This window comes from Antechinus flavipes, chromosome 2, assembly GCF_016432865.1.
Source record: "Antechinus flavipes isolate AdamAnt ecotype Samford, QLD, Australia chromosome 2, AdamAnt_v2, whole genome shotgun sequence".
In the NCBI taxonomy this organism is placed as follows: domain Eukaryota; kingdom Metazoa; phylum Chordata; class Mammalia; order Dasyuromorphia; family Dasyuridae; genus Antechinus; species Antechinus flavipes.
The window spans coordinates 10,613,808-10,628,730 of record NC_067399.1 but is presented as its reverse complement, the minus strand read 5'-3'; the positions used below and the strand labels follow the sequence as shown (position 1 = coordinate 10,628,730).

The following is a 14,923-nucleotide window of genomic DNA, read 5'->3' as shown; positions in this document are numbered from 1 at the left end:
GAAAGAAAGAAAGAAGAAAGAAAGAAAGAAAGAAAGAAAGAAAGAAAGAAAGAAAGAAAGAAAGAAAGAAAGAAAGAAAGAAAGAAAGAAAGAAAGAAGGAAAGAAAGGAAAGAAAGAAAGAAAGAAAAATTTAATTTGCCTTCTGAGTATACCAGACCTTTATCTGGAGGTAAGTAGCATTTTTCACCACTATTCCTTTGGGATTATACTTGATCATTTTAGTGATTAGATTTCCAAAACCCAATCTTAAATTAAATTAATCTTAATTTCTAAAGTCTACAAGCTTAATAATATTGCTTTTCCTTTATAGATTGTTCTCCTGGTTCTGCTTATTTTACTTTGCAACAGTTCATATATATCTTCCCAGATTTTTCTGATACCATCCCCTTCATCATTTCTTTTTCTTTTTTTATATTTGTTATTTATTTTAAACATTCTTTTAAATTTTTGAGATTTGGATTCTCTCCCTATCTCTCATCATTCCCTGATCCACTGAAAAGGCAAAAAAAATCAATTATCCATGTGAAATCATGTAAAACATATTTCCATATTAACTATATCACAAAAAAAAAGAAAGAAAATTATCCTTCATTTTTCACTCAAAGTTCATCAATTATCTACCTGGAGATAGATAGCAATTTTTTCATCACAAGTTCTTTGGAATTGTCTTTGTTCATTGTATTGCTCAGAACATTTTATTGATCAGACTAGATCAGATTAATAAAATTAGCTTTGTTTTTCACTGTTCATCATTATTACAAGATTACTATTACTGTGTAATAATCTCCCAGTTCTTATTATACTTTATATCAATTCATACAGATTTTATCATGTTTTTCTGAAATCATCACCTCATCATTTCTTGTAGTAAAATAGTACTCCATCATAATCATATGCTTGTGCAGACACTCCCCAATTGATGAACACCTCCTCGACTTTCAATTCTTTGCCATCACAAAAAGAACTATTATAAGTATTTTTGTACACATTAAGTCTGTTTTCTTTTTCTTTGACATCTTTGGGATATAGACTTTAATTTTCTTTTTGTAATATTCTTACACCACTCTCATTTCTTTTTCCATCCCCCCCCTCCTTATTTACCTCTTCCAGGAATTATTCTTGACCTTGGATCAAATTATCATTTTTCTTTGTAACTTTGTAGCTGTTTTCACACTATTTTCTTCTAAGTTTATGTTTTTATTTTCCCTATTTACAGTAGTAAGTTTTTATGGTTAAATTCTCTTTGATCAGTTTCCAAACTATTTCTTTTTTTTCTCAATAGTAATTTATTTTTTTCAAAATACATGTAAAGATAGTTTAAAACATTCATTTTTGTAAGATTTTGTGTTCCAATTTTTTTGTCCCTTTTCTTCCTTATCTCCCCCCTCTCCAATACATCGACTAATTTGATATAGGTTATATATGTGCAATCCTTTTAAACTTATTTTCGTATTTGTCATGTTATACAAGAAAAATCAAACCAAAATAGAAAAAAAAAAAAAACTACGAGAAAGAAAAAGATGAACATGGTATATTGCAATTCACATTCAGTCTCCATAGTTCTCTTTCTGGATGCAAATGGTATTTTCCATTTCAAGTCTATTGAAATTGTCTTGGATAACTGCATTGCTGAGAAGAGCTAAGTCTATCATGGTTAATCATCATATAATATTGCTGTTACTGTGTACAGTGTTCTCCTGGTTCTACCCACTTCTCTCAGCATCAGTTCATATAAGTCTTTCCAGGCTTTTCTGAAATCAGTCTGCTCATCATTTCTTACAGAGATATATCCCATTGCATTCATATACTATAATCTATTTAGCTATTCCCCAATTGTTAGGTATCCACTCAATGTCCAATTCTTTGCCACTACAAAACAAAACAAAACAAAACCTGCTACACACATTTTTGCACATTTGGGTCCTTTTCCCTCTGTTCTCATCTCTTTGGGATAGAGACCCAGCTGAATCAAAAGGTATACATGGTTTTATGGCTCTTTGGGCATACTTACAAATTGCTCTTCAAAATGGTTGAAACATTTCACATCTCCACCAACAATGCATTGCTGTTCCACCTTTCTTTTCTTGTCATCTTAACCAATCTGATTGTGTGGAGTGGTACCTCAGAGTTGTCTTAATCTATATTTTTCTAATCAATAGTGATTTAGGGCAATTTTTTCATATGACTAAGAGTGGCTTTAATTTCTCCAACTGAAAATTATCTGTTCATATGCTTTGACCATTTATCAGTTGAGAAATTACTTGTATTCTTATATATTTGATTCAGTTCTCTATATATTTTAGAAATGAGGCCTTTATCAGAAATATTGACTACAAAAATTGTTTCCCATCTTTCTGCTTCCCTTCCCTTGGCTGCATTGATTTTGTTTGTTCAAAACCTTTTTGATTTAATGTAATCAAAATTATGCATTTTGCATTTCATAATGTTCTTCAGCTCTTCTTTAGCCATATATTCCTCCCTTCTCTAAAGATCCGACAGGTAGATTATTTATCCTTTGTTCTCCTAATGTGCTTATAGTATCACCCTTTATGTTTTAATCATAAACCCATTTTGACCTTACCTTGGTATATGGTGTGAGATGTTGGTCTATGCCTAATTTTTGCCATACTTTTTTTTCCAACTTTCCTAGCAATTTTTGTCAAATAATGAGCTCTTATCCCAGAAGCCAGAGTCTTTGGGTTTATTGAATAGTGGATTACTGCAATCATTAAGTACTGTGTCTTGTGTGCCTAATTTATTCTACTGATGTACTGCTCTATTTCTTAGTACCAAAAGGTCTTGATGACTGCTGCTTTATAGTATGGTTTTAGGTCTGATATAGCTAGGCCACTTTCCTTTTTTTTTTTTTTTTTGATTCCCTTGATATTCTCGATTTTTGTTCTTCCAGATAAATTTTATTGTTATTTTTTCTAGCTTTACAAAGTCATTTTTTGGCATTTTAATTAGAATGACACTGGATAAGTAGACTAATTTAGATAGAATTGTCATTTTCATTACAGTAGCTCAGCCTACCCATGAGCAATTGATATTTTTCCAATTGTTTAGATCTGATTTTATTTGAATAAGTGTTTTATAATTGTGTTTATATAGTTCCTGGCTTTCTCTTAACAGGTAGACGCTCAAATAATTTATGTTATCTACAGTTATTTTAAACGGAATTTCTCTTTCTGTTTCTTGCAGCTAGGTTTGTGAGTTACATGTGCCGAGGATTTATATGAGCAATATATCTTGCAACTCTGCTAAAGTTGTTAATTGTTTCAAGTAGTTTTTTAGTTGATTCTCTAGATACGTCATCATATCTGTAGAAAGTAATAGTGTTGTTTCCTCGTTGCCTACTTTAATTCCTTCAATTTTCTTTTCTTCTCATATTGCTAAAGCTAACATTTCTAGTATAACACTGAATAGTAACGGTGATACTGGGCATCCTTGTATCACTTCTGATCATGTTTTCCCGGCCTATTTCTTCATTTTGTTCTTTATGTTAAAGTTGGGTTTGGGTTTTGGGGAGGCACTATCCCAAGTTTCAGGCTTTTTCATGCTGATATTTTCAGAGCCAATTTTAAGGGTCTGCAAGTTTTCGGTGCTTCCAAGGTGGAATGATGCTGAGAGTCACAGTCACTATCCTCCTTATGGGTCCTCTGGTTGATTGGAAGGGAATGTTGGGAGACTGGCTGGCCGCAACTTGTATTCCACCATCTTGGCTCCACCTCCATACTTTCTTCATCATTTCTTATAGCACAATAGCATTCCGTCACATACATGTATTATCCCTATCTCATAACTTCCTAGGCAATTCCCTAATTAGTGGGACCACTTTGCCACCACAAAAAGAATTGCTATAAATATTTTCCAGACCACCCACATTCAGTTAGGAGACCTCATATGAGGTCACAACCCATGGTTTAAGAAGCTTTGCTCCAGAACACCAGAACTGGAAAGAATTTGGAATAAGCAGAGGTTGAGGCGGTTCAGGTGAATGGATTGCAGACCTCATACTTTGAGAACTGGAAAGGCTTAAGGACACTAAACGCAGATTTAGCAGAGTTGAAATGGATCCACTGACACTAGCCTCCCTCTGGCCGTTGTACAAACTGAACACTCCATTTCCCTACTCCAGGCATTTTCTCTGGCTGTTTCTTAAGCCTGGAAATGTTCCTTTTCCTTACCTCCTGGATTTAAGTCCCAACTAAAATCCCACCATCTGCAGGAAGCCTTTTCCAATCCCTCTCAATTCTAGCACGTCTCTCTCTCTTGATTATTGCCCATTTGTCGATCTATTGCTTATTTGCAGGTATTTGTTGTGTCCCTCGAGGACAGGGACTACTTTTTGCCTTTCTTTCTATTCCCAGCGCTTAGCCCAATGCCTGTTACGTGGTAGATCGCTTAATACAAGTTTATCGATCTTGCAACTCCGAGCACTGGAGGCGAAATTGACCATAGAACTCCGAGCTCCAAGCTGAAACTGATCTCAGAACGCAGAGTCTGGGAGCTGAAATTAACCACAGAACAGAGCTCCAAACTGAAACTGACCTCAGAACACAGAGCCTGGGAGCTGACATTAACCAGAGTACAGAGCTCCAGGCTGAAACTCACTTTAGAACGCAGAGCGCAGGAGCTGAAATTGACCACAGAACCCCGAGCTCCGCGCTGAAATTCACTTTAGAACGCAGAGGACAGGAGCTGAAATTGACCGTAGACCGCTGAATTCCAGGCTGAAACTCACTTTAGAACGCTGCGTATCGGAGCCGGAAGAGGCCGGCACAGAGGAAGCTTCGGATCAGGCAAAGCGAAATGGACTTTGTCCAACGGCGGATCGGAGATCAGACTGACCCTAAAACGCCCCTAGTATCTTAGTCCCTCCTCTCGCCCCGCCCCTCCACTCCTTCGAGAGGGCCGGCCCCAGGGGCGGCCTCCGAGGCGACAGAGGGCGGGCTCGGCCCTCGGCTCTCTCCCCGCCCCCCGCGCAGCCCGGCCCTCTCGCCTTTCTCAGCGTGGGTGACATTGAGCCGGCGTGAGTCTCTGGTCCTGCGGTGGCCTTTCCCTGCCCCGCCTCCGCGCCTGTTATGGCGGCCCCGGGCGCCGCTGCCACGGCTTCCCAACTGCTCTGCCGGAGAAGCCTCGGCGTGGTGAGAGCCGGGGTCCCTGGGGGGAGGGGGGACCCTGAGGGGGAGGGGCCTTGTGGGGGAGGGGGATCGGGAGAGAGCGAAGGGTGTCGCAGGGGGGGTAGATCCTGGGGGGGGCGCCTCAGGTGGCGGAAGAGGGGGTGACGAGGCGGCGAGAAGACGGGATACCTGAGGAGGTGTGTGGGGGAGGCGATCTTAGGCAGAGCAGTTACGATCCGAGGCTGCAGAGAGGTCACTTTGGGGGCGGGGTGACCCCCGAGACTGGAACTGGAAGAAGGTGGGTTCAGACTGGGGGAGGGGATGTAGCTAAGCCGAATTGATGGGGTGCGGAGGCTGAGGCCCCCGAGAGCGCTGCAGACTGGGGAGACGGGTGCTGGAGGGCCTCTCTGATGGGGGGGAAGCCCACCCTGGGATTTAGCCGCAGTGACCCCCTGAGGAGAGGGGGGTCAGCGGGCGTGGCGGAGGCGCTGGTCCGTGGTCCTGGAGTGCCGGCTGAGATCTCCCCTCGTTGTAGGGAAGAAATGGGCCTGGGGGCAGGAGCCGCAGGCACTTAGGGAGCTCCTAAGCCGGGGCTAACCGCGGGAGCGGCGAGACCCAGAGGAAGCAGTGCCGCCCCAGGGACTTACGGTCCCGCAGTTGGGAGAGCATGCGCACGTGCATGAATACGGCTCCCTAAACACCCCTTCATGTGCGCGGCGCTCTCCAGCCCGGGGATGGTCCCAGAGGGCGCCGCCTTTCGCCCCGCGCTTCCCACACGTCCCGTTTTCTCCTCAGGAACTGCTCCGGGAGGGGGGCGCTGTTACCGCCCCCCCTTAACTGGAGGGGAGAGGGCCGTCTCTCCAGGCCAGTGGTGGGGGGGAAGGTGGCAGCTGCAGCAATCGGGAAAGGCCCGGAGAAGGAGGGGCAGGAACCGAGACTCGGAGGGAGGGATTCTGAGAGGGGGTGTGGGGGGCAGCAGGGCAGAGATCAGAACCGGCCCGTCGTGTGGGGAGCGGTGGAGGGGCAGGATCTTACTGGCTGTCTCCCGCATGGTTATTCTGTGGTCTCAGGGCGCCCGGTGTACAGTGGGCATTGAATGAATGCAACCAGATTGGTTAAAAACCCTGACGATGGGGAGGGGTAGAATGGTTCTCTGCCCTTGTACCCAGGCCGCCAGATGCCCACTGGTCCGAGGCTGTGCTGCTGCTCTCAGACATCTTTGGCTCCCCATTGCCCACTGAGGAGAGTCCCAGCTTATCGTAGCCCTCTCCTCATTGCAGTCTGAGCGCTGCTCTCCCAGCTCAGTGGGACCGATCAGATCCGGCCCGCTGGGCGTTCACCATTTATGCGAGGTGGGAAGAGAGATGGACAGTGAGGGAACAGAGGCGGCTGAGAGGGGGTGAGTTCTTGAATGATGAGCCTCCCATGGGGCTGGGCCGGTGACTTCCAGGATGGAAACTCCCTCTGCTAGTGGAGATCACTACCTCCTTGGAAAGCTTTGGTCTTGGAGAGGTTAAGTCATTTGCCCAGTCACGGCCCGTAGGAGTCAGATGGGGGAAGCCACAGAGACGCTTAAAATGGAAGTTTTAATTTAGAAACTATAGGGAACTCCGGCCGGCTTTTGGTTAGGGAGTAAAAGGGGCAGCTCCACTTCGTAGCAAGGTGCTTCTGGCGGCTGGTGGGGGACGGATGGGGAAGGGGCCCCGTCAGAGAGAAAAGCCAGTTGGATGAGACCTCAAGAGGTACCTAGGGAGCAGACCTTCACCTTAGAGAGAAAGAAGCTCAAGGACCTGATGAAGATCTCGTGTAGAGCGAGCGTTCAAGGTGGGATCTGAAGCTTTAACTCCAGAGCCCCTGCTGTTTGGGCTCTGCTCCCTTAACCAGATGCTGAAGGAGAGAAGGGGCAGCGGCGGGCCCCAGAGCGCACAGAGAATCAGGAAGCCCCGTTCCAATCCAGCGCGAGACATTTATGAGCCGGGGGATTCTGGGTAATCACTTCACCTCAGTTGTCTCAGTCTCCTCATCTGTAAAATGGCGAGAAAACCCCAAATGGTCTCACACAGATTTGTTCACGAAACAGCTGAACAAGGGCAGGTGGAGAAAGCAGATAGGTACCAATGGAAGATGTCGCATAGGTAAAATCCACTTGGCAAACAACTGGGCTGGAGGTGGACACAGTGTAAGCTTCTTCAAGGCAGGGACTGACTCCAGTGTCGCCAGTGCTTAGCACAGCGCCTAGCACACAGTAGGTGTTTAATAATGCTTGTCGGTCGTTTGGTTGATGAGCAGTGGAAAAATAAGCTTTGCAGGTTATGAGTGGCTGAGATTCCTCTCCATCAGCTAAGTTCCCAGTTCTGAACCTGTTGCGTCCCCAATCACAGTGAAAGTTCCTTTTTTGGGGGTATCCATCCTGCTGGTCTTCCTTTCCTCAGAAATAAGGGTTTTTGAAGTCAGAGTGGGCTCAAGGAAGAAAGGATTTCTTCTGTGCCTGACACATAGTAGGTGCTCAGTGAATCCTTGCTGACTGCCTGGTGGGGAGCTGTCCAGCAGGAACCTGGCTGGGGCCAGGAGATGCAGGAAGAAGGGCCGAGCTGGAAAGGGATGGGAGAGCTGATGTCACAAGGGTTTTGGCTTGTCCAGGTGACAGCTCAGCTATAGAAAATGGGGAGGCAGGACGGGCTGCGGCTGATCGGGGGGGATGCTGGCTGAAAGGAAAGTTACACGCACCTGAACCTGATGGAGGATCCTCACTAGCAAGGGCCTCCCCCAGCAGAGCTGTCCAGCCTCTCACTCTCCTTCCCTCACACTCCCCTGAATCTGATGGAGGATCCTTCCTCACTACAAGGGCCTCCCCCAGCAGAGCTGTCCAGCCTCTCACTCTCCTTCCCTCACACTCCCCTGAATCTGATGGAGGATCCTTCCTCACTACAAGGGCCTCCCCCAGCAGAGCTGTCCAGCCTCTCACTCTCCTTCCCTCACACTCCCCTGAATCTGATGGAGGATCCTTCCTCACTACAAGGGCCTCCCCCAGCAGAGCTGTCCAGCCTCTCACTCTCCTTCCCTCACACTCCCCTGAACCTGAACCTGATGGAGGATCCTTCCTCACTAACAAGGGCCTCCCCCAGCAGAGCTGTCCAGCCTCTCACTCTCCTTCCTGGCAGCAGTTCCCACATGTGCCATCTTTCCCTTTGGAATGGCTGCTCTCCGGAGGTACCGACCACTTCAGTGTTTGTATTTGCATCCCAGAGTCGAGAAAGTGCCCGACACATTGTAAGCCCTTAATGAATGCTTTTTATATCAGTCTTTTGTCCATCTTCCCCAAAACATGGCTCAGCCAGTGAGAATGAATTTATTGAGCCCCTTTTGTATGCCAAGTTCTTTGCTAAGCCTTAGGACTATAAAGAAAGGCAAAAGATAATCCCTTCCTTTATGGAGATCCAGCGCTGTCCTTGGAGTCAGGAAGACCAGAATTCAAAACCTGCCTCAGACATTTAATACTTCTTGACCACAGGTAGTTTCCTCATCTGTAAAATGGGAGTAACAACAGCACTTAGCTCATAGGACTGTTGTGAGGATCACATGTTAACATATAGAAAACAATTTCTAAATTTTAAAGTGCTGTAGAAGAGCTGTTATCATTATCACTGGTTCATGTGTATGTATGTAAACCTTACATGTGAATATGCACATGTGGGGATGTGTGCACACATATCAACATAAATATATGTAAGGGTGCGTGTGTATATCATATGTGTGTGTGTTTCTTTCCCCCCCAAAGAGGTCTTTTGAAGAAAGATAGTCCAGTAGATATAGCACTTAATATGGAGTTAGAGAATTTGGATCTGACTCTGCTACTTATTGTCTGTTTTTTTGTGCAATAATAGTAACAACAGAGCTTTAAAGAATGAAAGTCCTGGAAGTCAGTCACTCAACTAATATTAATTAAGTACCTACTGTGCACCAGGTTCTGTGCGGAGTGCTGGGGATTATAAAGAAATGGAAACCAGGGAGGAAAGATACAAATGATTTATACGCAGAAAAGCCAGAGACTGATGGGAAATGTCAACAGAGGGAGGATGCTGGAATGAAGAGGGCTGGGAAAGCCTCTGAAGGTGGGATTTTTAGGTGATGGGATGAGCAGGCCTGAGACACAGCCAGAGGAAATGCCCAGGACTTGAGGAGGGCCTGTGGCTGGACGGCAGAGATTGTGGAGGGGCTCGAGGTGTGAGAAGACTGAAAAAAGCTGTGGAGGGAGGCAGGTTTGGAAGGGGTTAACAGGGTGGCGTGGCCAGACCCCATTTTATTTAGGAAGATTTCTGCGGGCTGAGGGAGACTGAGGGAGGAGGGACTTGAGATTGGAGAGCCGCCAGAGCTCTTGCCAATCCAGCATGAGACGTGTGGGGCAATGGCCGGGCCAAAGGAGAAGAGTCCGAGAAGAGATCCCGTGAGGGTGGAAGTCGGGATTGGAGATGGGAGAGGGGGGAGGAAGAGGAGGAGGACAGGGTGCCCCTTAGATTTCCAGCCTTGGGAACTCAGCCTTAACAGTGATCGAGAAATGACCAAGACCACCGAGTTCAAAACCGAGCTCATTGTTAAGGTTCAGGTGTTAAGGTTAGGGTTCAGTGTCCGAAAATCTGTTGGAAGTGCAAGGCTGAGGTTGGGAGAGATTTCAGAGCCGGGCAAGTTGGCCTGAGCGTCATTACCATTGAGGTCCCGATGCGTTCCCCGGGAGCTGCTGAGCTCACTGGGCAAAGGAGTGTAGAGAAGAGGGTGCAGGACCAGGCCTGGGGGATCCCCATCTACAGTGGGTGGGACCTTAAACACCAATCAGAGGGTCAGAGGAGGAGGAGAGACAGGTGTCCCTACACCTGGGGACAAGAGAATCAAGGAGAAAGCAGGGTCGCTTTGTAGGGATCAAGAAGGGTGAGGGCCTTGAGAAAAGGCCTTTAGATTTGCCCATTGTGGTTCAGTCCTTCCCTGGCCCCAGCTGGCCTTTTCTTGGCAGAGATCCTGGAGGGCTTTGCCATTTCCTTCTCCAGCTCATTTTACAGATGAGGAAACTGAGGCAATCTGAAGTAAGTGACGTGTAAAGGCCAGTAAATATCCCTCCCTCCCTCTCTCTCCATGGACAGGTCACTCTTCTCCAATGCGCCCAAAGAACATTTGCCTCCCAGACCTCAGGGGAGCTCAAAGTGACTCACGTCCTAAAGGAGAAGTTTCCTCAGGCAACAACAATCAAGGTCACAGACATTTCAGGTATCGCGTCTCAGGGGACTCCTGCGGCCGCAGAGCTCCGGGCCTGGGCAGGGCGGTCGGCGGGGGCTGCTTCCTCATGTTCATTTTCTCCTGACCCACGGGAGGCTTCGGTCCGAGAAGCCCCCGCCTTTCCTTTCTCTGGGCCTAGAGTCACCCAGCTCGTAGTAGTCTGGGGCTGGATTTGAATCCAGTTCTTCCTGACCACTCTGGGCCGGGCGCTCTGTCTGGACTCCAGGTTGCTGAGCCTATAACACTCTGGGTGGGTAGAGGGAGTTTCCTCATGGAAGTTCTTCCTCCAAAGCAATCACACATCTTCCCTCCATCCCCATCTGTTACCTGTTGGCAGAGCCACGGAATCCGCCTGGCAGGGCCACACAGCCCCAGGAGGGAGGTCGGGGGATGCCGGTCATGAGCTGCCTCGAGCAGGCTGCCTCAGTTTCCTTTTCTGTAAAATTACCTATTGGGCCAGAGTCTATTCCAGCTCTAGGTTGTGATTTCTGCTCTGTGCCAGGAACTAGGAAAATGTACAGAGCCCGGAGCTTGCCCTTGAGGATCTTGCATTCTCCAGCAGCCAAAAAGGAAATACAAACTGACTTTATGGGCTGTAGGGGATGAGGGGTGCCGAACCCCACAACTGGGGACCCCCTAGCCAAGCACTTTTGCGCTGCCCTGGGGAAGCCATTGCTGGTTCCCCCAGATGACATATTAGATTCTCAGAATTCACAGTCGTTCCTTATCTTGGGCACCTTTCGGGGCTCCTCATTGAAAACACAGCCTGTGAGCTGGGCCAGTCTGAGGGTGGAGGGCGGGTGGGGAGCCTGGGCTCTGGTGCTTCCGTGCTGGCTGGGGATTCACGAGGAGCTATCAGCCGCTCCCAGAAGCCCCCGCGTGGTGCTCTCAGATAGACATCTGGGCCCCGTTTCTCCCTGCACCCCCGGCCTCTGGGCTGCCCCACCCTCCGGGGCACTGCCACGAGCAGTTCAAAGCTAGTGACCGGGGCAGCAGAGCTGGCAAAGCAAATTTTATTTTGGGGGCCACCAAGAGTGAGAAAATGTAAGAAAGATTAAAAAATGGGAGGCAAAAACAAAATAAAACTAAAAATTAAAAAATAGTAGTAGGGCCTCCTACTCCTGACTAAATATGGATGAGTCACAGCAACAGGCTGGCTGTGGAGTCACTGAACCCCCTATTTACAGACATTAAACCCCTGGCCCCCTCCCACGGGTGAGAGAGAGGATTCCCCCGAGGCTGCCGTCCAGAGCTGACTTGTCCCTGTCCTGTGGCCCCGAGAGCCCTTCCAGCTCCCTCCCCGCTGCTTTGCCCCATTTTTTTTTTTTTTTTTTGTATTAATAGCTACTCTGCAGTATCTGGCTTAATGTCCTTAACACAGGGTTTAACCCACATCAGACACTCGCTGTGTGACAAGCTGGCCTCGGTTTCCTTCTCTGTAAAACAGCAGGATCCGACTCAGTGGCCTCCAAGGTCTGTTTCAGGCCTTGGTTTGTACTCGTGGTCCCGTAACTCTAGTGTCTGTCACCCTGCCCATGAAAATGCTTGAGGACGCTCTTACACACTCCTCCTCACCTTTCCTTTTGATTAAAAATATTAATCTCTGAGTAAATACTTTCTTGCTGGAACTTCATAGGTAGCCTCCATCCCTGGCCAGGCTCCTGTCATTCCTGTATGTTCAGCCGTGGTCCAGAAATCTGAATCCATTTGATATTTAATATTTATATTTAAGTAAAAAATGATTTTTAATTTATATATTTAATTTATTGATGGACACCCAATTGTTCCTATTTGAATATATTTTATATATTATTACATATATTAATATATTTGAATAAATGTAATCTCTTTTGTCATCTAATCGGATGACTACAATTAGAATCTGGCTGTTAGGAGCTCCCACTCCTCAGAAGCTATTCTTCTTCCTGACCCCTCCCCGTCCCCCTTTCTGTATTTGTCTCTTCTCGGCCCTGACCACAGACCGCATTACTTCATCCGGGGGTTTGTGCCCAGTTCAGAAGCCTGGCCCTGGGGACCAACCACAAATGGCCCCCGTGGCGGCAGGCAGGTGGCTAACAAAGGCTCCTTCAGCCCGGAAAACTGACCTTTAAATTACCTTTTGTCCTGGGATCACAGGCGTTCACGGGGGCGGGGAGGACTGAAGTCTTTCTGGAGACAAAGAAAAGCAAACAAAGCCGGGCCCTCCTCAGTCAGGGCGTCCGGCACTCGGCCTGGCCGGCTTCCCCCTCTGCGCGGAGGAGGAGCCGAAGGTTTCTTCCTCTGGTTTCTGGGACTGTCCCCGATTTTTCCGTCCCTCCAGGCTCCCCTCCCGGGGCTGATCTTTTAACTTAAGCCGACAAATATTCTTTTTTCAGGTGGTTGCGGGGCCATGTATGAAATCCATATAGAATCCGAAGAGTTTAAAGACAAGCGAACTGTGCAACAGCACCAGATGGTTAACAAGGTTAGTGGGAGCGGCCGCCAATGTCTCGAAGCGTGTTCCTCACACCCAACCCGCCAGGGCAGTGTTCGACGGTTATTGCCCCATTTTACACAAGAGCAAGCCGAGGCTGGGAGGGGAAGTGCTCTCCCCCATCACCAAGCTGGGGCACTAGAATACCTGAAGATAGTGCCGGGTCAGGCCTTTCCACCCAAGCCTTCTTGCCTCCATTTCCTTGCGTGCTGTAGACTCACGTCCTTCCCTGTCCTGGTCCCTCCTGGACTTTCTCCAGGTAATTGTTCTTGTACTTCCCAAAGTGGCCCCCAGAACTGGACATGGCGCCCCCAGAACTGGACATGGTGCCCCCAGAACTGGACATGCCGCCCCCAGAACTGGACACGGTGCCCCCAGAACTGGACATGGCGCCCCCAGAACTGGACATGGTGCCCCCAGAACTGGACATGGCGCCCCCAGAACTGGACACGGTGCCCCCAGAACTGGACATGGCGCCCCCAGAACTGGACATGGCACCCCCAGAACTGGACATGGTGCCCCCAGAACTGGATGTGGCGCCCCCAGAACTGGACGTGGCGCCCCATGTGAGATCTGACCAGGCTTTGGGGAGGACATGGAGGAGCCAGCTTGCTTGTGCATCTTACTGCACCTCTGCCATGTTCTCACGCTCACCCCCTTAATGCCGGAGAAACTGAGGCAGGAGAGAGATTAGAGAGTTTTTAATATTTTATTAATGGGAGAGTAAAATTGACTGGACAGGACTCTCGTCTCAAATTATCCAGTCAGACAGAGATAAAGATATACCGGGACCAAGGAGCCCATGTTGGTCCCAGGGCTGGAGGAGACTGTCATCCCAAAGAATTCAGCGGCCACCATCCACCCGCCAGCCGCCAGCCATGAAGGGAGGAACCCCAACTTCTTAAATACCTTTTTCTAAACAAAGGAAAGGGTGAGAAGCTGTCAGGATAGGGAAGGCCATAAATCCTTCAAAAACCCAGAGACAGGATGTCTGAATACCCAGAGATATCTTGGAATATTTTAGAGGGATATTGTAAATTCTTGAGGACAGAAAAGAGTCAGGAGGTCTGCTCTCTTGTTTATCTTGCTTGGGCTAACAATTTAGAACCTTAGAGTAATTGGTCCTTAGTCTTAATGGACCAGAGGGAGATTTACAGCTTAGGGGAGTAATTAGGGAGACCGAGATAAGGGAAACTTGTACGAGGAAACTGAGTCAGGACACTTAAAGAGAACTGTGGCATAACACCCGGAGGGACGAGGAGGGGACCCGAGTCCCCCGGCTCCCAGGCCGGCCTTGGTGTCCCAGCTTCCTCCTGCGGGATTCTTTTTCAGTGTGGCTTGGCCTGGAGGAGACTCCGACCATCTGTCCTGATGGGTCCTGATCAGGGCCCATAAGTGACCTGGCCCTGGCCCGAGCCCTAACCTACAGGAGGGGCCAGCCCGGTTTCAGGGTCATGTGTGAAGGTCACCTCCATCCCCTGCGGCTCCTCAGAAAGTCCACTCCTGTCTTGGAGGCTCCTTTTGTTCGTGTTTTTGCTGCCCAAAATACAAGTTGCTCTTTTGTTTCCTAGGCGCTGAAGGAGGAGATTAAATCGATGCACGGGCTGAGGATCTTCACCTCGGTCCCCAAGCCCTGAGGCCGAGGGCCAGGCTGGGCCTGCTGTGAGCTGCTGCTGGGACAGTCCTGGGAGGGGGTGGACGCTGTTCTCCCCACACTCTCCCCTGGTTCTCTCTCCGAGCTCTCCTGATCAAGGAGTGTTTGGGCTGTTCCGTTTTCATTAAAGGCAAAAGACTCCCTTTCTTTGGAACCTTCTTTCTTGGATCCAGGTCATTGGCTTTCTCTGGTCAGGCAGTTTTCTGCCCCTGGCACGGGCAGGTCCGTCTCCCAGGGGAAAGCCGCCCTCACCCCTTTCAGGTACTCATTGAAGCCCAGTTAATCAAGCATCAGCTCAGGGGGTGATTGAGAGTCGTCCCATACTCGCCCTCGGGCATTTTGTACATTTGCTCCCCACCAAAGGAGGTGGGGGGGTGGCGAAGACACCTGTGGCACTTATCTGTGTG

General features: G+C 48.2%; 1 protein-coding gene across 1 annotated transcript; it reads left to right on the top strand.

Annotated features, from left to right (window-relative positions):
- Positions 1–4,978: 4,978 nt before the first annotated feature.
- BOLA3 (bolA family member 3) lies at positions 4,979–14,659 on the top strand. The gene is made up of 4 exons (XM_051974140.1): positions 4,979–5,148; positions 10,257–10,380; positions 12,765–12,853; positions 14,434–14,659. The coding sequence occupies exons 1-4, from the start codon at positions 5,086–5,088 to the stop codon at positions 14,497–14,499; spliced, it is 342 nt and encodes a 113-aa protein (XP_051830100.1). The 5' UTR covers positions 4,979–5,085; the 3' UTR covers positions 14,500–14,659.
- The last annotated feature ends 264 nt before the right edge of the window (positions 14,660–14,923 follow it).

Excerpts from the sequence above, each read along its gene's own strand:
- BOLA3 (XM_051974140.1), top strand. The coding sequence starts at position 5,086 with ATGGCGGCCCCGGGCGCCGCTGCCACGGCTTCCCAACTGCTCTGCCGG. Across the intron at positions 5,149-10,256 it reads GCCGGAGAAGCCTCGGCGTG|GTCACTCTTCTCCAATGCGC; the intron begins GTGAGAGCCGGG and ends CTCCATGGACAG. Across the intron at positions 10,381-12,764 it reads CAAGGTCACAGACATTTCAG|GTGGTTGCGGGGCCATGTAT; the intron begins GTATCGCGTCTC and ends TTCTTTTTTCAG.